General features: G+C 50.6%; 2 protein-coding genes across 5 annotated transcripts; one reads left to right on the forward strand and one right to left on the reverse strand.

Annotated features, from left to right (window-relative positions):
• The first annotated feature begins 675 nt into the window (after positions 1–675).
• On the forward strand, positions 676–6,180 carry Pglyrp1 (peptidoglycan recognition protein 1). The gene is made up of 3 exons (XM_034485307.2): positions 676–997; positions 5,004–5,125; positions 5,915–6,180. The coding sequence occupies exons 1-3, from the start codon at positions 750–752 to the stop codon at positions 6,091–6,093; spliced, it is 549 nt and encodes a 182-aa protein (XP_034341198.1). The 5' UTR covers positions 676–749; the 3' UTR covers positions 6,094–6,180.
• A 434-nt stretch (positions 6,181–6,614) lies between these two features.
• Ccdc61 (coiled-coil domain containing 61) lies at positions 6,615–25,718 on the reverse strand. Of its 4 annotated transcripts, XM_076928489.1 has the most exons (15): positions 25,363–25,640; positions 23,791–24,846; positions 19,501–19,659; positions 19,177–19,259; positions 16,605–16,762; positions 14,982–15,137; positions 9,687–9,897; positions 9,522–9,604; positions 8,919–9,088; positions 8,744–8,819; positions 8,163–8,308; positions 7,995–8,073; positions 7,774–7,834; positions 7,060–7,132; positions 6,615–6,915 (listed from the first exon to the last, which is right to left on the reverse strand). In XM_076928489.1, exons 2-15 carry the CDS (start codon positions 23,834–23,836, stop codon positions 6,818–6,820), a joined length of 1,599 nt encoding a protein of 532 aa, XP_076784604.1. In that variant the 5' UTR covers positions 23,837–24,846; positions 25,363–25,640; the 3' UTR covers positions 6,615–6,817. The 4 variants fall into 4 exon arrangements, with proteins under 4 accessions (XP_076784604.1, XP_076784609.1, XP_034341176.1 ...); XM_076928494.1 differs by lacking the exon at positions 23,791–24,846 and having other exon boundaries at positions 25,590–25,718; XM_034485285.2 differs by lacking the exon at positions 23,791–24,846.
• Between the last annotated feature and the right edge of the window lie 271 nt (positions 25,719–25,989).

Here is a 25,989-nt window from a genome sequence, read left to right on the forward strand (position 1 = left end):
AGGAGAAAATAGCTGGAGTTGAGATGCAGGCACGCGGGCTCTGAGTCTGACTCTGGACAGGAAATACTACTGCCTGCCGTTTCTTGGGAAGCAACTTCCAGTCTCCAAGTACTTTAGTTCAACTGTGAAATGGGCTTCCACATACTTAGTCTCCTGCCTGCCCCGTAGGGTTGAGCATCTTCAGACCTGGACCACGGGGGTCTGCAGCCAGGTGCAGTGGCCGTGGACACCTGTAACTTCAGTACTCAGGGTGTGGAGTCAAGAGGATCAGAAGCTGAAGGTCATTGGCTAAACAGTGAGTTCAAAGTCATCCTAAGCTACACGAGAGCTTATACAGGAATACATTCTTAAAAGGAAACTTTTGTTAGCCCCACCTGCAGGAAGGAAGTTTGTGCCAAAGCCCTGGGCCCCTTACCTATGCAAGTTCCTGTTAGGTTACACAATGCCCCACAGAGATCTAAGCCTTGGAAATTCCAGGCAATAACTGGATGTTCCAGTCCTCTGTGCCCTTCCTGATAAGAATGCCCATCTCCCCACCTATCCCACACTCAGCCAAGGCCATATCACTGTTCCACCCTTGTTAAAGGAGGAAGCTGAGCCTGGGGTCCTCAGAAACAAGGGCTGGAATGTCCCGCCCAGATACAAAGCAAGCCCTTCCTCTGCCACTCCCCACCCTGCCCAGAAGATAAAGGGCACAGGGCCAGGGCCTGACTCATACGCGGCCCGCAGTCCTGTGCGTCCTGTCCAGTATGTTGTTTGCTGGTGTTCTCCTTGCCCTCCTGGGCCTGGCAGCCTCCTGCAGTTTCGTCGTGCCCCGCAGTGAGTGGAAGGCCCTGCCATCTGAGTGCTCCAAGAGCCTGAAGCACCCAGTTCGCTACGTGGTGATCTCACACACAGCGGGCAGCTTCTGCAGCAGCCCGGACTCCTGTGAACAGCAGGCCCGCAATGTGCAGTCTTACCATATGAAAAATCTGGGCTGGTGTGACGTAGGCTACAAGTGAGTATGGAGTGGGCTGGAGGAGGTCAGCCACACCTTCCAATTCTCCTGGTGCTGGATCTGCTGTCTCCTTTGGGTGCTGAGGCTTTCTGCCCTGAAGAGGAGACAGGCTTTGCTTCACACACAAGGTGTCCCCTGCTCTACTTTCACATATATCTTTCCTAAAGGCCGAGGCCTTGCCAGGACACCAGACTAACTGAGCCTTGCATCAAGTTCTGGCATCAATGGGAAAACTGCTGCCTGAGATGCAAGGCAGGGCCAGGGAAACAGATGCTCAGAGCTCAGCCTCCTCTTCTGCAAAGGCCAATGGTATTATGGCCCCTAATACCAAATACCCAAGACACTGGATAACATACGGTAGGAGCCCCAAATCTATGGGCTAATGTCTCCTGTATGTAAGAGTTCTAGAAGGGGACATTGCTTGAAGCATATCACTATAGCCCTGTGTGCATAAAGACAGAAAAAGATTTGGTGGGTTTGGGGTGGACGAGGAACCCACGGAGAAAGGACTTCTAGATAGTTTGGCATGTAAAGGCGCTCGCTAGCAAGTACAACACCCTGAGCTCTAACCCAGGTAGAAGGAGAAAACCAACTATTGATGGACTGATGGTGTCCTGACATCTCTCTCTCTCTCTCTCTCTCTCTCTCTCTCTCTCTCTCTCTCTCTCTCTCTCTCTCACTCACACACACACACACACACACACATGCTTTAAAAGGGGGGGGGGGGGAAGGGAAGGCTTGCTGTGCTAGGCATGGTACTGATGCCTGTAATCCCAGCAGTCAGGAGGCTGACGAAAGAGAACTGCTGTGAGTTCAAGGCCAGCCTGGGCTTCTCAGCAAGATCTTCTCTCCAGTAAGGGTGGATGGGGGTGGGGGTGGGAGAGGGACCCAAAAGTCATGGTGAGGACTGAGGTCAAACAGTATCCACAAGAAGGTTCTGGGTGAGGGACAGGCATAGACTGACCCAGCTGTTAGTAGGCTCCCACTGGCTGGCCACAAAGGTCTGCAGAGATGGACCTGGAAGTACATAGCCATCTGTCACACCTGCTTTTCAGTGTCACAGGCCAGGGTGTCATACCTGGGCCTGTTTCCAAAAGGAATATTTGAACCCTATGACTTCTAAGGCTGAGCTAAAAAGCCAAGCAGCTACAGAATTTACTGAAAATGTGGGTTCCCAGTCCATCAGACTGCTCTGCAAACACCAGAGGGTCAGAAACCTAAAAAATGTCTTAAGGCCATTCCATCCGAGATTTTAATCATTCTAAGGCTCCAACATCAAAATTCCTTCCCTGGATTGAAGTGGAGTGTGGGGAAGACTGAACTGGGGCCACAGCCTTGAGCCTCACTTTCCTTGCCTGTGTTTGGGTTTGTTCTATTTAGATATCTGTGTGCATGTGCATGTTTCTCTTTGTGTATGTGGGCATGTCTATACATCAGTGTATATCTATACAGCATGTGTGTGCAAGAGCCCTAGAGGTCAGAAGAGGGCACTGGATCCCCTTGAAGTTGAATTCCAAGTTGTGAGCCACCATGTGGGTCCCGGGAATCGAGCCCCGGTCTTCTGCAAGGCATTAAGCACCCTTAACCACTGAGCCGTCTCTCCAGCCCCTATAGGACGCTCTTGACTACGTCTATCTTATGATGGTGGCTGCAGTTTACAGGCATCCCTGTAAAAGCACACAGTGCCTCCACCCAAGGCCAGGCGGTGTGAAAGTTAGGACATCGTAATACAAAGGGGATGCAGGAGTCGGCCAGTGGCTTCCCCGCTGGTGGATCTGGAATCTCTCTAAAGTGACAGGACTTTTGTTCCTGTGCTGAAGACAGGTTTGCCTCACACACACCAAAGTGTCCACTACTCTTCCAGAAAAAGGCCCGTGGCTTGCCAGGACACCAGGCTTAAGACTGGGTCTGGGTGTCCACGGCCCCATCTTGATCCAGTCTCCTGTGAGGCAGGCTGTGAGCTGGCTTCCTAAGTGGCAGCATCCTCTGCCTCATCAGCACGTCTACCATCCAACTCGAGGCTGCCGATCTAGCTCCAAGGTGCCCCACCAGGGGTGGTTCTCAGATGAGACTTGGTTAATGAGTAGGATTCACAGATCTGGTACCATGCTAGGATTGGAAACCTCCAGAGAGATGAGCCTCCACCTTTAGTCCACATGCCTGAGAGGACTCCAAGAGCCAAGGCAGGCTGGACCAACGCAAACATCCTTGGAGACTCACTCTTTTACATTTGTTTATTTGGCTGGGGGCAGACACGCGGCATAATGTTTGTGTGGAGGTCAGAGGACAACCTGCAGGAATCAGCCAGTTCACCGTGGAATGTTGGTCCCTGCTGGGGGCCTGAGCCAACCTTAGAGGAACAAGTGTTCTGGGTGGGACACAGCATTGAATGAAGACTAAAGACAGACAATCCCTGGCCTTATAATCTTATTATGTGTGCTTTAATAAGCACTGATTTCTTTCCTCGCTGGCTCAAGGACCTCTTGCTGGCTAGTCAAGAGGTTTGGGACTCATTAATTCTTTGTGAACGAGGGAGAAAAGAAAGGAGAAGAATTAAAATCCTTTACACAAGCAAATACACACACACACACACACTGGTCAGGCCCGGCCACCTGTCTCAATCAACTCCATAGGTATTTATGCTTGCTTACCTACATTCACATATACCTACACACAAAATATAGACAACAGATACATACATATATACATTTGGTGGAAGAGGCTGAGCCCCAAATGCCACACTCATACATTTAGATGGATCGATCGATCGATGGATGGGGCAGAGACTCCCAAGCCACACTTTATTTCTTTTCTCTGACCTTTTTATAGACAAAAGTTCTTAGAAACTTACCTCATAAATAAAATGTTACACAGAACGGGAGTTACAGAAGGATGCTGATATTAAGTTCAAAGCAATATTTCATCTATAAACTCATTATAAGTTCAAAGCCAGTTTCCCACGGCCTTACTTTATCACAGTGCACACCTGTGGCCTCATCCTTGGACCTGACCTAGAATGAAAGTTTTCCCTTAATCACAAATCCGTCCCAAGCCAATTTCTCTTCTTAGTGCAACAATTGAAAGCTCGTTGTGTTCCTCATTCTGCAGCCTTTACTCACTATTCTAGGAGGAGGGCACATGCTATTCTTTAGTCTGACTGTATTACATCATTCTGCAAAACAATTACAATCATCTCCTTAAACTTTCTTCCTAAAATTACATGAATTAAATCAGGAGTTCTATAAAATCAGTAATTCATCTAAACAACATTAATTCATGAAAGTTCATCTTCATGTTGATCTGCAGGAAATCTGCCCAACAGGAAAGGATGCTGTCCAGGAACCCTTAGGCTATGCAACAGTGACAGGAAAGGCATATCAGCTGCAAGAATCGATCCTGGGTTGAAGTCTCTTGGGACCTTGCCTCTCAGAGCTCACCCATATTAAGCCATACAAAAAATGGTAGGCCACCTCCAGGAAAGTTACCTGCTACCCTTAGCCTTTCCTAGATGGCTTCTGACAGGTCCCAGAGATAGAACTCAGTTGTCAAGTTTAGTAAAGGGCCTTTACTGGATGCGCCATCTCACTGGCCCAAGGACAGACTTCTGAGGGGCAGAGCCGTCTGAGCCTGTAACTTTGTGCAAGTAAGTAGCTTTCTGAGTCCCTAATTGTCAGCTGAGCCTGTGGGAAGGCAGCAGTACCAACCTTAGAGGCTTGATGTGTGGTGTGGTGAGTTCACAGGCATGGGGAGACAGGAGGAGACAATAAACCTCAACCTTACCCATAGGCAATGGTTTGCTGTGTGATTAATGATGATTTTTGTATGACTTTGAACCTCTCTGATTCTATGTAAGTTGGGGGTAGGTGCTCACCAGTTCCTACAAAGATGCTTGGCAAGGAACAGAGGTGCAGGAAATGAGTGTGGTTGCTTTAATACTGTAGAAGATGAGTGAAGGACATTGAAGCTTCCTACCCTTCTCAAGCTCTGCCCCTCCCCTCCTTCACAGCTTCCTCATTGGAGAGGATGGTCATGTTTATGAAGGCCGAGGCTGGAACATCAAGGGTGACCACACAGGGCCCACCTGGAATCCCATGTCTATCGGCATCACCTTCATGGGTAACTACATGGGTAAGTACTGAGTGTCCTGCACTGGGGATGGTGTAAGGAGTAAAGGGGGCTACAGGTTCTGCCACCTATATGCTCATATCTCTAATAAGAGAGTTCAAGACCTGTACCTCATTTTTATCTTTGGATAATAGGGTCATTTAGACCCTATGCTGGGAGTAGCTGATCTGCACTAAATTGGGGTTGGGGGGAGTCAAGCACAGCAGTATACCGGTGTAATGCCAGCACTCCTCTGGTGGAAACAAAAGGACTGTGAGTTTAAGACCCTGTCTCAGCAAAATAAAATATGGTAGTACCTGTAGCTCAGTTGATAGCATACCTGCCTAGCATGCACAAGGCCCTGGATTCAAATCACATCGTGCAAACCTTGATCTCAGGCCCTGGCAGCCGGTAACATGACCAGTTCAAGCCGATCTCTTTCAGCTACACAAGAGTTCCAGGCCAGCCTGGGCTACCGACCCTATCTCAAATCAACCAGTTAATTCTTAGGTACCTAAGACATGTTTCATAGGTGACAGCTAATTGTTTGGATAAGACCCAACAGCCTGGGAGCAGAGGAGGGCCAGGGCCAAGTGACAATCATAACAGGCAATGCTTGCTAAGGGCCCCCTGTGCTAAGCTTCCTTTTGTGGTTTATTGACAGTTAATTATTTATTTCCTACAGCCCTATGGGTAGATGCCTGATTTTCTCCTCACAGATGAGGAAGCTGACACAAAAGGCAGTTTACCCACACCTCTCTGCCTTTCAAAAAAGCCCACCTAACTTTCTGTATCTTGTTCCTCCCCTTGTAGACCGGGTACCCGCAAAGCGGGCCCTCCGTGCTGCCCTAAATCTTCTGAAATGTGGGGTGTCTCAGGGCTTCCTGAGATCCAACTATGAGGTCAAAGGACACCGGGATGTGCAAAGCACTCTCTCTCCAGGTGACCAGCTCTATGAGGTCATCCAACGCTGGGATCACTACCGAGAGTGAGACCTTGAGACCTTGTGGAGTTCCTACCCTGAAATCCCTCCTGCCACCTGCTCCTTCCCAGTGACCCCAATAAAAACTCAGCACCAACCATGCTCCGGTGAAGCTCGACCACCACCCTTTCACTGTCTCTGCACACATCTCGGGCTATTCCTCCTGCTCACTCCACTCCATTCTCACTGTGTGGGAAAACCCAACAGCCCAATGCTGAACTAAGACCCCAGAGAGCTTGGCTCAGAACCAACATTGCAGCTTAGAACCTAGAGGTCTCCTGTGAGAGCCCAGAAATCAATACCAGGCAGGTCCCAATGTCACCCACAGCCTTTCAAAAGAAACAGACAATATGGGCCATGCTGCAAGATCCCAGTCCCCTGCCATACAGCCAGGCACATCTAATTCTGCTCGGACTCCTCTGGAGACACAGGGTTCACTGCTGCCCTCCTGCCTCCAGGTTAGTTAGCACTGTCAACTCCATCCTCACTTCTGCCCACTCCAGGCCTACCCTTGAATCACAGGCTAGGGGGTCCCAAGAACAACCATATTTATTTACAAAATACATACCCTCTTCTCCTAGAATGCATTCCTGGGAGAGGAGGGAGTCAGGGTCTCACACACCTGAGACTCCAGGAGCACCTGGAGATGTGGAACATGGAAGGGGCACTGCCTCCACACCAGACCCACTGATGGTAGTGGTAGAATGAGAAATCAAGGTACCACCTCTCCAGAGTCATGAACGGGTGTCCAGCCGGTTCATGTATTCCTGCAAAGCCTTCAGGCGGGCATCTATTTCAGCCATGTCAGCTCCCTGGTAGTCGGAACTGTACTCTGTGTAAACAAAGGTTCGGGGTGGGGACCATGAAGGGCAGTGCAGCAAGGACCAATAAACTGCCCTTGTTATCACCTCCAAAGGGTTCTGGGATGAGAGAAGAAGGGGACAGGAGGGACAAATATGGGACACCCTGGGCTCACCTTTCATGGGGACCCAGCCCCCAGAACTGGCCAAGTGTCTCTGGTGATTATTCCGTTCTCGAGTGGTAGATTTCTGGTGACGAGAGGCAGGAAATGGGTCAGGCAAACCCCTTCTACTCCTATTCCCCAAGTCCCACAGGGACTTCTGAATCTGAGGATCTCCAGGTCGCCACTATATCAAGAGCCTCCTCCTGACACAAGAGCCATCCAAGGGATGAACAGGAGGCCTGAGGCGCAGAGAGGCTAACCAGGCTTCCTGAGTCACGACACAAGACGGGCCAGGCTGGAGGAGCTGCCATTACTTGAGACAAGAATATTTTTCCTTTTTTTCTTCTGACACAAGATCTCATGTAACTCACGTGGGCCTCAAACTCACTCTGTAGCCAAGGCTGATTTTAAACTTTGAATCCTCCTGCCTCTACCTCCCGAGTGCTGGTTTGACAATGTCACTATACCCACTTTATATGGACCCCAGAGCCTTTAGCTAGGGGGACATCCTACCAACTGAGCCACGTCCTCAGTCCAAAACTTAAAACAACATATTGTGGCCACTAAGATTTTGTCTACCCAAACACCCTGCTTCAAGGGTCATTCTAGAGTCCCCTCTACAGCCCGGTATCCCCAGGATAGAGAATCACAGAATATAAATGATGGCTGATCTTCTGTAGCTTAAATACTGCCCTCCCCATCTCCCAGCCTGGGAATGAGCCTCACCGTCTTGGACCCGCTCCAGGGTGTGGGACTGGGTGGTTTCCCTCGGCCACGGCAGCGACGACTAGAAAAGGACCACAGAGTTATCTTCGGTACCTCCCTCCTGACCCACTTCGTGGTTTTAAGCCTTGCAACCTCCATCATCTAATTTCCCTGAAAAAGACTGCTTCCACTCTCCCCAGGCACCCTTTCCAAAGTGTTCTTTCCCCCAGTCCAAGCATTACCTTCTGGAAACTGACTGGGAGAAATCCTCCAGCTCGCTGCAGGAGCTGACTGACGAGCAGCGGCTGCGGAAACTGTCCACTAGGGGGAGACGAAGGGCGTGAGGCCCACAGACCACATGGCCCGCCCACTGCCCGCAGCCCGCGACACTGCCTCTCCAAGCTGGTTACCAGAGGAGCTGCGGTTCCGGGAGCGGTTAGCTGCGTCCCCTCGGCCGGTCACAGCAGCAGCGGGCCGAGTCTGGTGAGACCATGAAACGGACGGACCGTCCCCGCTTCCTCCACTGCCCATTCGGTTCCGCTGCTGCTGCTGCTGCCTAGAAAACGAGACTAGGAATGTGCACTGCGGGGATTGGAACCAGCCACAGCCAGAGTCGGTGGCCAGCCAGAGGTCACTTGGAGACGCTGATATGTGAGGGTGGGAAAAAATGAGCAGTGCACCTAAGGGGTTAGGAGAACAAAACGAGATCAGGAGGGGCGGGGCCACGAGAAGGGACTGAATCACGGTGCAGGGGTAACAGCGACAAGGAAAGAGAGCAGGACCAAGGGAGGAGATGGGAGCAGAGGAAAGCAGAGTTAGGTGACCCGAGAGGTTAGCTCGGTACGGAAAATGAAGGAAAGGGGGTGGGGGTGTAGAGAAGTGGGAGCCCAGAGAAGAGGAGACAAGGTTTAGCTACAGGTTGGTGAGAGGTGGGAAGAAGTGCGGTAAGGACCCAGCACAGAACACAGGTGGAAAACTGGCACTGACTTACTTCATCCTGATCTCTCTCTGCTTCTTCTCCTTGGCTTTCACAAAGGCCGTGGGGTCAAAACGGGGCGCACGACTACCTAGACAGTGTAGGGAGGAGGCTGGCTTACAAACCGGCCCGTACCTGTCGTCCCTAGACCATTTCGCCTTCTCCACAGCAAGCGGGGGTGGTCACTGACCTGTGGGTGAGGGCGAGGGGTGTGCCGGCCGGCCGCGACCCCGGGCCCCACGGCTGCTCTCCCGCGACGAGGAGCGAGTGGCCGCGCGACCACGAGAGGTAGAGCGCTCCCGAGACGATGAAGCTCGGTCCTCCCTAGCTGCAACCGGCGGCGGCAGCAAGGTGCGTCTCCTGGGAGCATGGAGTCCACCATCAGCTTCCCATCCACTAACCCACCCCCACTCTGGTGTCACATGCACCTCCTCTGTACCCTGAGGCCCACATTCTATCTCCCCAAACATTACCACCCAGTTCACAGATACCTTTCTAAACCACACCTTCTCCAAGTCCTTTCCAGGACCTGCCACTTCCCTACATCCTAACACCTTCGCCAGACCCCTCTTTCCGAGGTCTTCCTTCTCTCACAGCTCCCTGGAAGCCCTTCCTATGCCTATCAAGGTTAGCAGTTAGCTCTGGGATCTCTAGGCCCTCAGGCTTCACCCTACACCCACCGACCTACCTCCAGGCCCTACTAAATTCTCCACAGGACCCTACCACCTCCCAAAGCCATTTTCTCACTCCACCCCTCCTTTAGCCCCACCTCCCCACAGGCCACGCCTCTCACCCCCTTCTGTACAGGGCCAGCTCGCTGTTCAGTGTCTTGAGCCTTGCACGCAGACTGCGCTCCGATGCCTTCACCTCCTCGAGCTGCGGAGGGAAACAGGGACCACCGAGGTCCAGAGCAGGCAGAGGTCCACCGCGGCGCCCCCTCCCGCATCCGCCCCCTCACCTCCTTAGCCAGTCGGCGACAATCCTGGCTGCGGCGGCCAGCGGGCCGACCCCCAAGACCGCGCTCCTGCCGCAACTCCAGCTCTAGGCCCCTCACCAGCCCGCGCAGCGACTCGGCCTCCTGGCGAGCTGCCCGACCTGCCAGAGCCTCCTCTCGGGTACGGCCCAGCTGCGCCTCCAGCTCTCGCTTCTCGGACGACAAGCGGGTCACCCTGCGAGGCGGAGAAGGAAACTGAGCACTGAGAGTCCCTGCCCGCTGCTCCACAGATGACAATCCCCAAGGCTCCCCAGGAAGAAGGAATACAGTCCCCGGTCAAGGGTCTGTTCCTGTCAACTCCCTCCAAAACAAGAAGGATACTGAAGTCATTTCACTTTCATCCATCCACCAGGGCAGGCACATCTGCCCTAGTGACATGGTGACCTCCCTAAAAGATGCCTGCAGCAAGCCTAGCCCAACTGACCTTGTTCCCACCTCCAAGCCTTTCCCAGCCAGATCATCTTATTTGCCAGCCAAAAACACTGAGCAGATCGCTACTCTGCTCAAAGACCCTTAAGAAAACGCCACGTATGCTTCCTTCCCTGCTGCGCATAAATAGCAAGAAGCAAAGGTAACCAAGTGTCCATGGACAGAGCTAGTTGAATCTCCCTGCACATCCACAGTGAAGCGCCTCCGTGAAAAGGAAGGAGAGCTGATATTCACTATTTCACACAGTGCAGAATATATGCACCAAGTCCTCTTTTGTAAAAAGAAATGGGAGGGGCTAAAAATGATCTGAGTTTGTTCGTATCTTTAAAAAGCTTAAATGAAAAACTTTCAAATAGAGAAGGGGCTGCCTATGGGGAGAGGGAAGGAACAGACAGAGAAACTGGGCCTCTCTGGATGCACCCTTGACTCTGGAACTATGAAAATACTTTATGTAGGCTCTGGCTATATTGCTCAGACTGATCTTGAATTTCTGAGTTCAAGCAATCCTCCTGCCTCAGGAACTATCACCAGGGTTGCGGGGAGGGGACAATCAACAGGCTCCAAGAAACAAAAGTACATCAAAGGAAGAATAACACTGCAGAATGATATGATGTGACTAGAATACAGGGTTTTAGCAAATGTGATACACAGATTCAGGACCAAAGAAAATCGGGGTCAAAGAAATTCAGGGCTGCAAAGAAATCTAACCTTTCCTCCAAAGTCTCATTGGTGATTGCCTTGTTATTGTTCAGGATAAAGAAAATAATTGCTATTGGGGCTGGAGAAATGGCTCGACAGCTAACAGCTTTGGCTCCTCCTTCAAAGGGCCCAGCACCCTCGTGGAACTCACAACTGTCTTGTAACTCCAGTTCCAGGGGATCTGATATCTGACGACATCACAGAGACAGGAATGCAGGCAAACCACCAATGCACATCAGACAAAAATAATCATTTAAAAAACTGTTACTTTCCTTGGAAACTGATTTTTCTGCATCCGAAAAAAAATGGATGTAAATTCAAGGAAAAAGAACAGAAAGTATATTCCTTTTCTAAGACTGTACTTGCCTTCTGGCCCTTTCTACTAAAAAAAAAAAATTATAAATGTAACAACAGATCATGTTAACATTACCTCCTGATAAAATAAATAAAACATATTGGAAAAATAGTGGTAGAGCCCCTGCCTAGAATCCCCCAGTGAGGGGCTGGGAGCGTGGCTCAGTGGTAGAGCCCCTGCCTAGAATCCCCTAGTGAGGGGCTGGGAGCGTGGCTCAGTGGTAGAGCCCCTGCCTAGATCCCCCAGTGAGGGGCTGGGGGTGTGGCTCAGTGGTAGAGCACCTGCCTAGATCCCCCAGTGAGGGGCTGGGGGCGTGGCTCAGTGGTAGAGCCCCTGCCTAGAATCCCCTAGTGAGGGGCTGGGAGCGTGGCTCAGTGGTAGAGCCCCTGCCTAGATCCCCCAGTGAGGGGCTGGGGGCGTGGCTCAGTGGTAGAGCACCTGCCTAGATCCCCCAGTATGGGTATAGATCAGTCAGTGGTGGAACACTCGCCTAACATGCACAAGGTCTGGGTCCTATGTCTGGGACTTGAAAAACAAAAGATTCCTGGAGCTCTTCCAAAAGGATATAGAACCCAACATGAACAGGTCCACCTGGCCAAAGACAACACCAACATGAGATCAAACTCCACTGCAATGGATATATTAGGTCACATCTATGAACTGAATACTGCCTCCCTGCACACCCTGCACCATGCCCAGGTCTTCTCCTGGAACCTGTGAACATTCCACTATTTGGCAACAAGTGACTTTTATAGATCTGATATGAATGGTGAGACAAAAGAACTCTCCTGAATTACCAGGGCAGATCACAACGATTAGATACAGAAGAGGGGAGGGAAATGTGACCACAGAGGCTCAGACCAGAGTGCTAGGACATAAGCCACAGAACAGCTGCAGCTCCCAGGTATTGGAGAGGCAAGAAAGGGATCCTCCCAAGGGCCTACGGGAAGATGGCCCACTGATGCCTGCGCTGCAGCCCAGTGAACACCATTTCAGACACTGCCTCCAGAGGGAGACAGAATACACTTGCAGTGGTTTTTCATTTGGTTTTATTTTCATTGTGTTTATTTGTGTGTATGCACAAGACACACCCACGTGTTATAGCGTTCATGTGGAATAGAGGGCAATGAGTGGGAATTGGTTCTCCCCTTCTAACACGTGGGTCCCAGAGACTGAACACAGAGCAGCAGGCTCGATGGCATGCACCTTTACAGGATGAGCTATCTCACTGACCCACTCCAATGTTTTGTTTTTGTTGTCATTGTTGTTGTTGTTTGGAGGGTTTTGGTTTGTTTTGTTTTTGTTGTTTTGCTTTGTCTTTCCAAATAGGGTTTCTCTGTGTAGCCCTGGCTGTCCTGAACTCTTCTGTAGACCAGGCTGGCCTAGAACTCACAGAGATCCATCGCCTGCCTCTGCATCCACAGTACTAAAATTAAAGGTGTGTGTGCACCTTTAATTTAACAGCAACCTACTCCAATGTTTTAAGCTACCTGTCTGTGGAGAATGGAAGCCAACTCTATGTTCTGTCAGAGATGAGCAAAAAGACTCAGCAGTGATCACTCCTGGGGAAACACACCTCAGGGACATGCTTCTTTACTCCAGCCAACAAGAGTGAAAGAATTATGAACTTAGGTCATCCCTTAATACATCAGTCTAGCCAACAATCTCAAGAAGTGACAAAATGTGGTGGCGCACACTTTTGATCACAGCACTTGGGAGGCAGAGACAGGTGGGCCTCTGAGTTCAAGCCAGCCTGGTTTACAGAGCGAGTTCCAGACCAGCCAGGGCTACACAGAGAAACCCTGACCCATACAAGGACGGAAGGAGGGGAACAAGACAAGAGCAAAACATGGTGGACACCTATAATCTCAGTACTTGGGAGGCAGAGGCAGTGATAGCCTTGCCTAACTAGCAAACACATAGAAAGTTTGGTTTTGTTTTTAAAGTAAGTGTACACACACATTGAGCAAGGCACACCTGTAACCCCCATTCTCCGCCATTCTCTTTCTACCACCAACCTCTGTAGAATGGACACTTGTCAGCATGGCCCTTCTGCCTTATGCCTGGACTACCACCCCTGTAGGGCAGCTTCCTCCTGAGGAGTTTTTTGTGGGGAGGTGGTAACACATGCACTTAGAACAGAGGGAAGAGGGCCAACAGATCAAGGTAAGCCTGGTCTGTATAGCAAGCCTTGAGTTCCAAGAGAGGGACTGGCAGAGTCGGAACAGGACAGGGGGAGACACCACCAGCTCAGAGATTTCAAGGTGCCCTCTCCAGTACTGTAGACAGGTAGAGGTCATAACCTTGTGGTCAATTTGGGAAGTGCATACAGGTATGGCCTGGATGGAGGATGAGGCCCCAGCCTCCCACTGTGCCCTTCCTCCACCTCGCCTCTGATCAGCAGTACCCATGGGGCCTGCCACCCTGCACATCCCCACCCTCAAGAGAAGGCCATTCCTCTCTGGCAGCATTTGGCACTCAGGTGGACCAGCACCTATGTGCCAACAGTGCCAAAATTCTGGCTGCATCCGAGGCATAGCCTGGCCATATAATTTGCTGTGTGCCTTGCGGAAGTCCCCTAGCATCTCTGAACATGGTGATGACAGCAATGCCTGTCTCATAGGGCTCCTGTGAGGACAGCCACTGTCTGAATTCCATGGATCCACACATGTGCACAAACCCTCACACAGACACAAATACATAAGAACATGAATCTTACAAACAGTAGTCTGGGACTGAGACGTGACTTGGTTAGCTAACACACATGGTACTAACACACATGGTGCTAACACACATGGTGCTAACACACATGGTGCTAACACACATGGTGCTAACACACATTGGATCCCAGCACTACATAAGCCAGGCCCATCAGGAGTTCAAAGTCATCCTTGACTACAGAGAGCTTAAGGCCAGTCTTGAATACCTAAGACTTTTTCTCTAAAGAAAGAAAAAGGGGATCCACAAGCTGGCTCAGTGTGCTTGCTGGTCCGTGACGCATGCCTGGCAACCTGAATTTTACCCCTGGAAGCCATGTAAATATAGAATACTGACTCCATACACATCCATGGTATGTGTACCCCAAAACATACACGTACTCACCATTCACATTATACACAATGAACACACTTAATTTTTTTAAAGACCTCCTTAAAGAATTGGCCATTTCCAGGTGGAAACCAAACCCTTGCCTGGAGATGACAGAACACAGCAGGAGTCAGTAAGTGTGCCGGAAGCCTCCAATCTCTTCCTGCTCTCACCACTGTCACACCGGCCTCATGGACTCTGCATATGCTGCTTCCTCAACCTAGCACACTCTTCCTAACTCCTTCACCTAACCCACCTCAAGACCTAACAGATCCTGGTCACAGCTCCCTCTGTGCCGCCTCCTCACCTGATCCATATCTAATTACATGTTCATGTGGTGACTGGCTAGGTACCCCGGGCGGAGAGCCAGGCAACACCAAGAGGTCAGGGTGAAGGCTATTCAGCCCACCTTCCAGCCTGGCTTGCATCACCTTGGCTGATGATGCTTCTGCTTCTGTCCCTCTTTCTGGGACCCCATACGCTGAATCTCCATCTGCACATCTCCCTTACTGGCCTGGGGCCCAGGAAGACAGAGCCAGGGCTGTCAATCCGTGCTGAATCCCCAGCACCCAACAAAAGGCAGAGGCAGGGTTCAGAAGGAGAGGGTCAGTGTTCCCAAGGAAACAGATGACAGACAGTGCCTGTCTCATCAACCACACCCCCATCCACCACACACACCCCAGACTCACTGTTCCCTCAGGTGCCAGATCTCTGTCTCCCGAGCATCCTGGCCGTTATTCAGCCCTCGAAGGCGACCCAACTCCTCCTTCAGTGAGCGGATGATGCCCTGCAGGACCACTGGGTCAGGCTTACCCTGGTACGGGAGGGGCAGCGGGTAGTGAATCCTGAGAGAGGGGATCAGAACCATGGCATCTCAGAGGCCAAGATCCACCTACCCGAGAGCACAGGTCTGTGAGTCAAAAAACACAAGCATTTGCAGTCCCCAGGAGCTTGCATTCTTGGTGTTTCACTTGTTTGGGTTCTTAAGACAACGTCTGTGTAGCCCTGGCTGTCCTGGAACTCTACATAGACCAGGCTGACCTCAAACTTAAGAGATCTACCTGCCTCTTCCTCCTGAGTGCTGGGAAAGTGGTTGATTCTAGGTTCTTTGTCCCACATACCATTGTGCCAAGTCATTTAAGCTCTGGTGCCTCTGAGCCTCTGCCTCCAGGATTCTGAGGACACCTGGCTGGCTAGACAGTGCTGCCTGACTGTCCTGTCATGCCTGCAGAGAAGGCACTGTCACATGAACTCTACAGGAAGAGCTATCTTCAAACACAACATAACCCAGCATCTCCCAGAAAGACACTATCTGGCCTGAGCTAAGTCGGCCCTGAGCTGGAGCAATGTCAGGATGCCTTCAGGTGGGGGCCCACCATGCAGATCCTATGGGATTGCCAGCTTCCCAGTCACTAGCCCAGGCACCAGCCCAGGTACCAGGACACACAGACCCTGATGCCCAGCTACTCAAGAACCATTCCTGGCTACGTGTGCTTGCTCCAGCCTGTAATCCAAGCTCTCAGGAGGCTGAGGCTAGAGGACTTCCATGAGTTTGAGGCCAGGCTGGACTACATAGCAAGAATCTCTCTTTAAAAATAAAGATGGGCAAAAATAAATAACAAAAGTGAGAGGCACAGAATGACTGGAGAGATAGCTCAATGTTTAAAATACTTGCTGTTCTTGCAAAGGACCCAAGTTCCATTCCCAGCACCTACAACTTCACTCTAGCCCCAGAGGATGTAATGCCCTCTTCTGGCCTCTGCAGGCACTACAGCTTGAGGTATACAGACATATGTACAGGCAAAACATCCATACACATAAAATAAGAGATTTTAAAAACTTTTTAAAGGGAAGGGGCTTGAGAGATGGCTCAGCAGTCATGAGCACTGGCTGCTCTTACAGAGGTCTAGCTCCAGTTCCCAGGATACGGCGACTTCTGGGCCACCTGTGAGTGACCCGCTGAGGGCTTATATAGCCCTGTTCCTTCCTCAAATACACAGAGAACAAAACAGAAAGATTTCACGTCCCTAACAGGAATCTGAGCTGCAATTTGGATAGCTGTGTGGTAAATGATTGTGTTTAAAGCACTTGAGGACGTAGCTGGGGCAGAGAACTTGCCTACCATGTGCAAGGCATGTTCAACTGCATAGCGTAAGGAAACAGCACTGACCATTCTGCCACCTGCAGCCAGTCACAACAGTAAAATGACACAAAGCCCACAGACTCTGCAGGTGAAGTAAAATCATTCCAGCCACCTGGCACTGGGGCTCCTCCCACCCCTGCCACCTACCCGAGCCAGGCCCCGTGCCCACCTGTCAAACTCCACAGAATAGATGAGGATGAGGTAGCGTTTGGAGTTGAGCTGGGCCGACCTGGAGGCCAAGGCACCCGGACGGCCCCCCAGCTTGCGGCTGCGCAGAGACTCCAGGTCTGTGTAAGTGAGCAGGTCCAGGGTGACAGACTCACTGCTCTGTGGGAGAGGAGGAGGAAGAGAAGGAAGGGAGATGCCAAGGACATTCACAGCCACCCTAGGACCACAGCCACCCTCCCAGACACTGTGCCAGGTCACAGGGTGCCCGAGCTTCCTGACAAGGAGATTGGTGGGCATGACACTGACCAATGGCAGGCAGGAAGACATGACTGGAGGAATATACTGGAGAGAATCTAAGTACCGAGGCACCTCACACCTGCGAGTCTGTAGAGCTATCAGACACATGCAGGGTCACAAGGCCAAACCATTTTCCTAAGAGAAACAACACATGTCCTTCCTGCTGTGCACAGCCACACTAACAAGTACAAAGTACTGGTGAGTACTGACCCCTTAGTAGAAATTCAGCCAAAGCCTGGACTTGGTGGCACATGCCTGTCTTCTCAGCACTGGGGAGGTGGAGGTATGAGGATAAGGAAGGAGTCCAAGGTTCTCCTCAGCCACATAGCAAGTTTAAGACCAGCCTGAGCTACATGAAATGAAAGAAAGGAAAGGGAAAGAAAAGACAAGAAAAAAGAAAAAAGGAAAGAGAAATAGAGAGAAAGGGGGTCAGAAAGAAAGGAATCAAGCAGTGGCAGCAGTGGATGAAATGGGCCAGCATTCAGGTTTTCTAAGTAACTCATAGACAGTCACTTCCCACACACAGCATTACGGAGTAGTACAGGTCACACATCCCATGGAAAGTGCAAGACCCATCAGTGGGGTTTTGTGTGGTTTGGGGTTGAGGTGTTTTCTAGTTTGGGGGAGATGGGGATCACATGTAACCCAGGCTGGCCTTGAACTCACTTTGTAGCTAAGGATGGCCTTCTGATCATCCTGCCTCTACCTTCCCTATGCTGAGATGACAGGCACGCAATAAAAGCCACCTGATAAGGTGGCCAATGCCCTGGCAACTAACTTTCCAGAAGATATACCTGTGCACATTAGTGTGTTAGTGCAGACAAGCAGTCCACACCAATGCAGTCAGGAGACTGGAGAGATGATGGCTCAAAGGTTAAGAGTTGTGCTGTGCTTCTGGAAGACCCGAGTTCGATTCCCAGCACCCATATTAGGCCGTTCACTGCCTGTTATTTAGACTATTGTAAGCCACCCTGTGTGGGTGCTGGGGACCAACCTGTGCTCTTTGCAAAAGCAAGAAGTTCTCTTAGCCATTGAGCCACTTCTCCAAAACACTGTGGCAGGGGTTAAGTTGGTAGCATGCTTGCCCAGTATGCACAAAGCCCTGGGTTCCAGCCCAGCACCATTTAAGCCACCAGCACCACATACACAAGACCACAATGCTGCCTTGACCTGTATTCCAGGTACTGGAAGACAGAAGCAAGAAGATGAGGAATTCAGGATCATCCCTGGCTACACAGTAAGCTCAGAGGGTTCTAGGGCAGCCTGGACTACATGACATGAGACAATGTCTCAAAAAAAAAAAAAAAAGGTTCAGAATTTAAAAAAAAAAAATTATGAACTCCCTGAAAATGTACACCTGTAAGAACAAACAGTACTTCTAACATAAACATTATTGCATATTTTATTTAATAGTACTAGTGTGTGTGTCGTGCATGCATGCAAGTGAATGCTTGCATTCATGTGCTACATGTGGAAGTCAGAGAACAACTTCCAGAATTCTGTTCTGTCCCTCCACCAGGTGGAACTCAGGTCGCCAAGCTGCACCTTTCCACCTACTAGGCCAGCTCGCCAGCCTTCGCCAATATCTTAACAAGAACATCATCCATGGAACGCTTTTCCTCTCTGCTTTACATTTCCCTGGGACCTGAATCTACTTTTCTTTTCTTTTTTGGTTTTAGCCTTTATTTTACTTTTAATTCTTGGAGGGGTATGTACATACGAGTGCAAGTGCCCTCAGAGGTCAGATGGTGTCGTAAGAACCACTGCAAAAGAAGTTACACGCAGTTGTAAACTGCCTGAGGTGCGTGCTGGGAACTGAACCCGAGTCCTCTGGAAAAGCAGCCAGTGCTCTTAACTGCCATTGCCACAGCTCCCCTTGTTTTATCATTTTGAGACAGGGTCTCTCAAATTCCAGGCTGGCCTCCATCCCACTAGTAGGCAAGGGAAACCTTGAACCTCTCATCCTCTAACCACCACCACATAAATTCTGGGATTACAGACATACATCATCATGGCAGATCATGAGGTGCTGGTGATCTAACCGGAGGCTTTAGCATGCTAAGTAAGCACTCTACCATGGAGTCACACCCCCAGCAATACTTTTGTTTGGTTGGTTTGGTTTTTTTGTGAGGGTAACTGTCACCAGAATCAGACCCACTGGGCATGTGCAAAAGAAGCTCTGACAGCCAAGCACCCTGCATACATCAAGTAACCATGCAGTCTCACACCCCAAATTCTGGGTAACAAAAACTTCCGTCCCTGAAGCTGGTCCTTACCTGGGTGAGGGCCGACTCCAGCATGTTACAGAAGATGCTGAACTGTTTAAAGTTCCCTGTCTTATGAGTCAAGTCTTCAATGACTGAGTGGAAAGAAAAGTTCCTCCTGAGGTCTGACCACTTGCCCAGCCCAAAGGCAACATGCTCAGGTTCTCCAGCTCTGCCCACCCCCCATTGCTTCTGGCAGATCAACAGGACCCACACTCCCAACCCACCTTGAAGAGCTTCAGGAGAGGCAAGAGCACAGCTGGGCTCAGCCTCAGCTTTGGGAGGAAGCTGACCTCAGGGCAACGGGAGGGGAGCCCACCCAGCAGGCATACTCACAGTTGGCATCGAACTCTCCACGCCACTGGTCAGCTGTCATCCGGTCCTCCACCTCCAGCTCCAGTACCTGCCCAGAAACCACCACCCGCACAGCATGCTCCACACCCCGGAAGATGTAGTCCACCTGCAGGCCAGCTGGCTGGTCCATGGCCAGGGTCCCTGAAAATGGGGACAAGACAGATCTAGAGGCACTCCTGGTGTCTACAGATGCCAAAAGACAGTGTTGCCTCCAGAACTGGAGTTACAGATGGTTGTGAGCTGCCATGCGGGTGCTGGGAATTGAACCAGGTCCTCAGGAAGAACAGCCAGCGCTCTTAAGCACTGAGCCCAGCCAAGTCCCTCAACCTTGGTCTTTCGAGACTTGGTTTGACTCAGCCTCCCAGTTCTGGAATGGCCACACCCAGCACAGTTCTTTGTGCTTTATATGCGGTTACCCAGTTTAATCCTCATTAACAGCTCTGGTAGGAAGGCATCATTTTTTAAACTCATCTTTCAGACAAGAAATAAGGCACAGAACAGTGACCTCATTCTCCTGAGATGAACGATAGATCCAGAAACTGACTCTGCTCTGCATGATGGTGCACACCAGCTATCCCAGCACTCAGAGGCAGAAAATGTTGCCAAAAGTTTGAGGCCAGCCTGGGTTGCATAACAAGATCTCAAAACAGAAATCCTATCCCCAAAACAAAACGCAGCCAACACCACAAAGTTCCAACTTTGGGTTTTTAGTGGTAGTAGTGGTGGCTTTGGCATCACTGCTATTGTTTAGTTTGGTTTGGTTTTGGAACAGGTTTGAAGAAAATACACACAGCCATGTTGGCTTGGGACTCTGGTTTCTGGAACGTTTTTTAATGGAGGACTTCATAAAATCTGGAAGCCCGTAGCAATTACGCCTCTACTTTCTAGGAGTTCTGAAGCTTGGAGTATTATCTCTGGCCCCACCCAGAGACCTGAGCGCCGCACAGCAGTCAGCTGAAGCATCTGCCACCACCGCCACCGCCACCGCCACCGCCACCGCACAGGGCAGCCACGGCAGCAGTTTACTAGAGCACTTAAGGTAGAAGTCCTAGGGAGCCGTGCTCCCTCAGCCCCATTGTCAAACTGACCTTGTCCTCCAGCCTGCATCACTTGGGTCACACAGCCCTGCCCAGCATCTGGGGCTCACTCCCACCACCTAGGTCCAGACATTCACCCTCTAAATAACAGGCCTAAAATCCACTCTCCTCGATGCATACCTACACTCCCTCCCATCACCTCTTAGAGGCTTGGAAAATGTCCCTTAGCTATTGCCAGGCAAGAACTCCACAAACCAGGCCTACACTCTGGCCAGCTCCCTCCTTAGCCCCAACTCCCTCCCAGAGCACTCCTCTCCTCCTGTCTCAGGACCCCTCTCCTGGCAGACCTCTACTTCCTGCTCCTTGTGCTGCCGCGCATGGTGGGAGCCAAACCACTAGTGACCTGTAGCCCTGGGAAACTACAGTGACCTGTAGCCCTGGGAAAGAGATTGAGATTCCCTTAGTGAGGGCTGGAGGCTGGGAGACTGTTAGTGTGTGTGAGAGCAACCCCAAGAGGTTGTGGCAGAAGTGGGTCAAGGGGTATCCCATGTGCCTGTAGTATTGGGGTGTGATATCAAGGCCTGGCAAGGGTGGAACCCCCCCCCCAGCCTCCTCTCTTCCCCTGGGCAGCCCTCCCCACCTTTGAGACTATCCAGGCCCAGTCCCTCTCACTTCCTTGAGACTCCCTCCCTCTACCTGCTCATACCATATGTGCTAAAGGACCTGAAGTTCATCCTGGTCACTGACATCCAGCCTGCCCATCTCTCTGGGCTTCTCTTCTAATCCCACTCTGACCAGCATCCTTGTGTTTGTGGGGGAGGGAAGGCAGTAAACGTGTGAGCCTGTGGGTCAGGGGAGGGCGTTAGGTACAGTTTGGGCAGAATTCAGGTAAAATACGGGGATATGGAACACAGGCAGAAAGTGATGTGTGCGTGGGCTAGAACTTTGAATGTGTAGGCAGAATTGAAGCAGAATAAAAGGGGGCATGACAATTCAGACAGAAAATTCAGGGGGCAGGGTCCTAAGAGAATGTGGAGGGCAATGGAGAGAAGCAATGTGCTGGTTCCCCTCGCCTCAAGCCAGGAGAATAGAATGAAGTAGGGATCAATCAATGCGGGGGAGTGGGGGGTAGGGGGGCTACAGGTCACTGCTCTCCTCCCAGAACCGTGCTCCAAAATTTCAGTAGAAAAGAGAACCCTGAAGCACTCTGGGCTTGCCCTACCACTGCACCCCACCATCACCATGGGCAAACCGCTGTCCACAGCCCACCCTAGGCTGTTTGCCCACAAGCCACTTTATACCCCCACCCATCTCTAGCCTTACTGGGTTCTCACAAGAATATTACACACCACACCATGCCACATAGCCTGACCTCCACCCCACTCTGAGTTGTTCTCCCTAACTCTGGATGAATATGAGCTAGCCTGAGCTCTCTCCATCTTCACCCTGCTCTTCCCCAACATACAATGAAGCCTGCCCTCCGCTGACCCCCAGGAGTCCCAGCAACAAAAGCCCTTCAGGCCACTGAACATGGTTTCTCTGCCTTCTGCTAAAGTCAAGTGTAGAACACCCCACAATCTAGACCATTACAATATACCCTGCAGCTTCCCAGCACATCCAGGGTGTCCCCAAAACACACTTACCAACTCAGTGTCTCATCCTAATTCTACTACTCTGGTGACATTACAATCATCCCCCCATTTTACAGACTATGAAACTAAGGCTCCTACGGTTAGGAACAGCAGCCATCTCCTACTCACTATCCAGCTATGCTTCCCTCCCAAGGTTCTTCAAGCACTGACTCACAGCCTTTGACTCAAGCACAGGCACATGCCTTGCGATCAGCGCTGCAGGCCTGGAACCCACAGGTTCAGATCAAAGCTCCTCACTCACCCCCCAGTGTGCCATGGGTAAGGTACTTGCCATTTTGTAGTAAAGTGAGGACTGAGCTAGTCAATGCACAAGATGCCTGGTACTTCCCCTTACCGCCCACTCTTAGCTGACAGCCCAGAGGCCACGTAAACTTTATCCCCACAGCCTGCAAGCTTGGCTCAGCAGAAGACAGCCAGCTTGCCTAGAATCCACAAGTAAGAGACTGGGGCCACTGCTTAGTCATACAGCACTTCACCGCCTTGTACAAGGCTCCAGTCCCTTGAATATAAATAAATAAAAACAAACTTTTCTGATAGTTGTTTTTCCTGTCTCTTCAGTACCTTGGCCTGGCATAGATCTTTTTGCCAACCTATGGGGGAATGCCAACCTATGGGGATCATGTCTTGGCACTAGGAATACATGCAAGGTCATTCCTGACACTCTCTAGTCTCAGCTCCAAGGCCCTGGGGGCACTACAGTGTGTCTAGTTTATTGCTGCAGCTGACTCCATTTGCAGGAAGGAGCCCCTCCCAGCTCTCTACTCCACCTTCCTTGATGAGGAGACCAGAGGAAGGGTACGTAACTCTAGCATACTAACTTTCTACCTATGTGTTCTTCAGGAGCCCAACACTAGTGGACAGATCTGAGAAATCCAAAAGAATAAACAAAGGATGTAGTGGCTCTGAAAGAGACAAAGTAAAGCCAGGTGACTAGACAAGCTGCCAGCAAGGCCTCGGACCCAGACCCTTGGCAAGAATGGGGAAATCACTCAGACATCTGGGGAAGCCAATCCAAGAGGAAGGGGAAACAGCAGTATGAAGCATGTATTTGCTATGTCCAAAAGACACCAAGACCTTCATGGTCCCAATAGTGCAAGCAAGGCATTTCCGAAGGTGTGGGATTGTGGAGAGGGAAAACAGAGCTCTGACTACCTGGAGATCCTGTGAGCTGGTGGGGCCTAGGGAACAGCAGGCAGGATGCAGGAGGGGTTAACAGAGAAACACAGGACTTGATTGTTCACTTGCTTACAAAGAGGTCTCATGGAACCCAGGCTTGGCTTGAATTCCTGATCCTTCCGCCTCCACCTCCCAAATTCTGGGGTTACAGGTCCTCATCACCACACCTGGCTGGCTTTCACAGAACTGGGGATCAAAGCCAGAGCTTCAGGCAAGCTAAGAAAGCGCTCTCCCAACTGTGCAAGCTAAGAAAGCGCTCTCCCAACTGTGCAACATTCATCCTCACCCTAACTTATTGAGATAGTCTCACCGTGTGTGTGTGTGTGTGTGTGTGTGTGTGTGTGTGTGTGTGTATACACTTTTTTTAATGGGAGGGAAGGAATGATGAAGAACCAGGCCCTAAGTACCTGAGAGAAGGGTCTGACAGGCTGAATTGGGATACCGAAAAATCATTTGGGGGCAACTCCATGTCAGCTGGACTTCCAAGCAAAGAAGAGTTGGCCTCTGGATACAGCACAGAGTTCAGGGCAGAGATGGACACTGGAAAGAGACATCTGGGAGGCACTACTGGGTTAACAGGGTGATGGAAGTGGTATAGAAAAGTGATCCCACAGAACATGAAATTTGGGCATGAAAGGATTAAAGAGCTTGCCCAGAGCCATATTATTTTAGTAGTGGATCCCAGAATCAATGCCAGGGCTCAAACTTGGGCCAACAGATACCAGAGCCCACCCTCTCTTCTCTTGGTTTGTTTCATTTTGAGACGAGGTCTCTCCATGTAGGGAAAGCAAGCCTCAGACTCATTCTGTAGCCCAGACTGACCTCAAACTGCCAGTCCTTCCACCTCAGCTCCCTAGTCCTGGAATACCAAGTACGTACCGCTGTAGGGTTTGTTATGATGTTTCAGGGTTCACTCAGAGGGGCTGTCCAGATGACCCAATGGGTAAAGCTTCCTGCTGTGCACACCTAAAGAGCTGAGCTTGACCCCTAGGGCCCACATAAAGGAGGAAGGAGCTATTGGACTCCAGTGCTGTCCTTTGATCTCCACAGCCATGTAGCTGGTCTCTGCTACTTTGTGGGTTCTTCTTTTCCCCACTTTATCACCCAGTTTCACCCCCTAACACTAGATAGGAAAGAAACGAGGACAGAGGAGGGAGGGTAATTAGGAAAACCCCTGAATCTAATTTCTTTCCTTTTGTTTCTTCTTTGACCTCTTTGACCTCGGCTACTAACAAACTACAACCAACCTTCCTAAATGACCAACAACCACACACACACACACACACACACACAGAGAGAGAGACACAGACACACTTCTTTGGGGCCCTAGTAGTATATGCTCTCTAAAACTTCCCAGAATTCCAAACATCACACAATCGAAAAAATCAGCAGCTGGCAAAACCGTTTTTCTGCTAGAGCAAGTGGCAAATCATAGTAAGCTGTGGATGGTCCAACTGGTACTCCTGGGATTAAAACAAAAACATATTCTTATAGTATTTCTGTGTTTTTTAAAGGAACCAAAATTCCAAAACTGTCACTACACACCCACCCTGTGATATGAATCCCTCCATCACACACTTGTGCAAACACACAATAATTTATATGCATTCAAAGACAAAGTGAAGCATTGTCTCAAAAACAAAACATTAAATTCATTTTGAGCTCAGCAGTAGTGGTAGAACTATTGACTAACATGCATAAGTTTGTTATCTAGCACTGCAGAGAAAGCGGGGAGGGTTAAAAGTGATTTCACGTAAAATAACTTGCTCAGAGTGTGCACACGGTAAACTTTACGCCTCTTGTTCATAGGGTAGGAACGAACACACCCTCAACCCTGGAGCCTCAACCCTGGAGAGCTCCTGCCCTGACTTCTCCTTCCCCCATCCTTCAAACCAACTCAAGTTCGGAACTCACGGCATCTCGGGGACCCCCCCCCCACGCACTCCGCGGGGTGTAAAAGATACAAAATAAAGCTCTACCTCACAAGCTCTAGTGCAGTATTCGGTAAGGGACCTCTAAGTTCTAACCGCGTATCCCGCGAGCGACAACATGGTGCATTAAAGACCCTGTGAAACGTCCAGCTTGCATAGGTTCTGGCGTCCACCTGCGTGAAGGGATCTGTGCTCCGGAGACGCCCCACTGCCCGCGCCTGGAGCCCGCGCCTGGAGCCCGCGCCCGCACCAGCACCCGTGTACTCGCTGTTCACCTCCACGTATTTGCTCTTCACGAGCGGTTCAACCGCCAAAGTTTTAGCTCCGCCTACATCCGGGCCTCTCACTTCTGATTGGTGTGGTCTTATCGGCAGCCATGTTTCCATAAGTCAAAAGTGACGCCTGTCATTCTGTCCCGCCTCCTATAGGAGAACCCGCCTTCGGAAGTTTGCAATTGGTCTAGTTGCAAGAGTCGTTCCTAACACGTGTAAGGAGACCTCCATGGCGTATGGGTTTTTTTTTCCATGATTATTGGGTAGACATACTGCCAATCATAAGAAAAAGGTGGTCCCTTGGAATAGAAGGAGGGAGGATCCCGGAAATAGAATTTTAACTCCGCCTACCACGCCCCCCCTCCCAGCAAGGCAGGCCGCGCCCACAGAGAAGGGAGGGGCC

Source organism: Arvicanthis niloticus, chromosome 1 (genome assembly GCF_011762505.2).
Source record: "Arvicanthis niloticus isolate mArvNil1 chromosome 1, mArvNil1.pat.X, whole genome shotgun sequence".
Classification (NCBI taxonomy): domain Eukaryota; kingdom Metazoa; phylum Chordata; class Mammalia; order Rodentia; family Muridae; genus Arvicanthis; species Arvicanthis niloticus.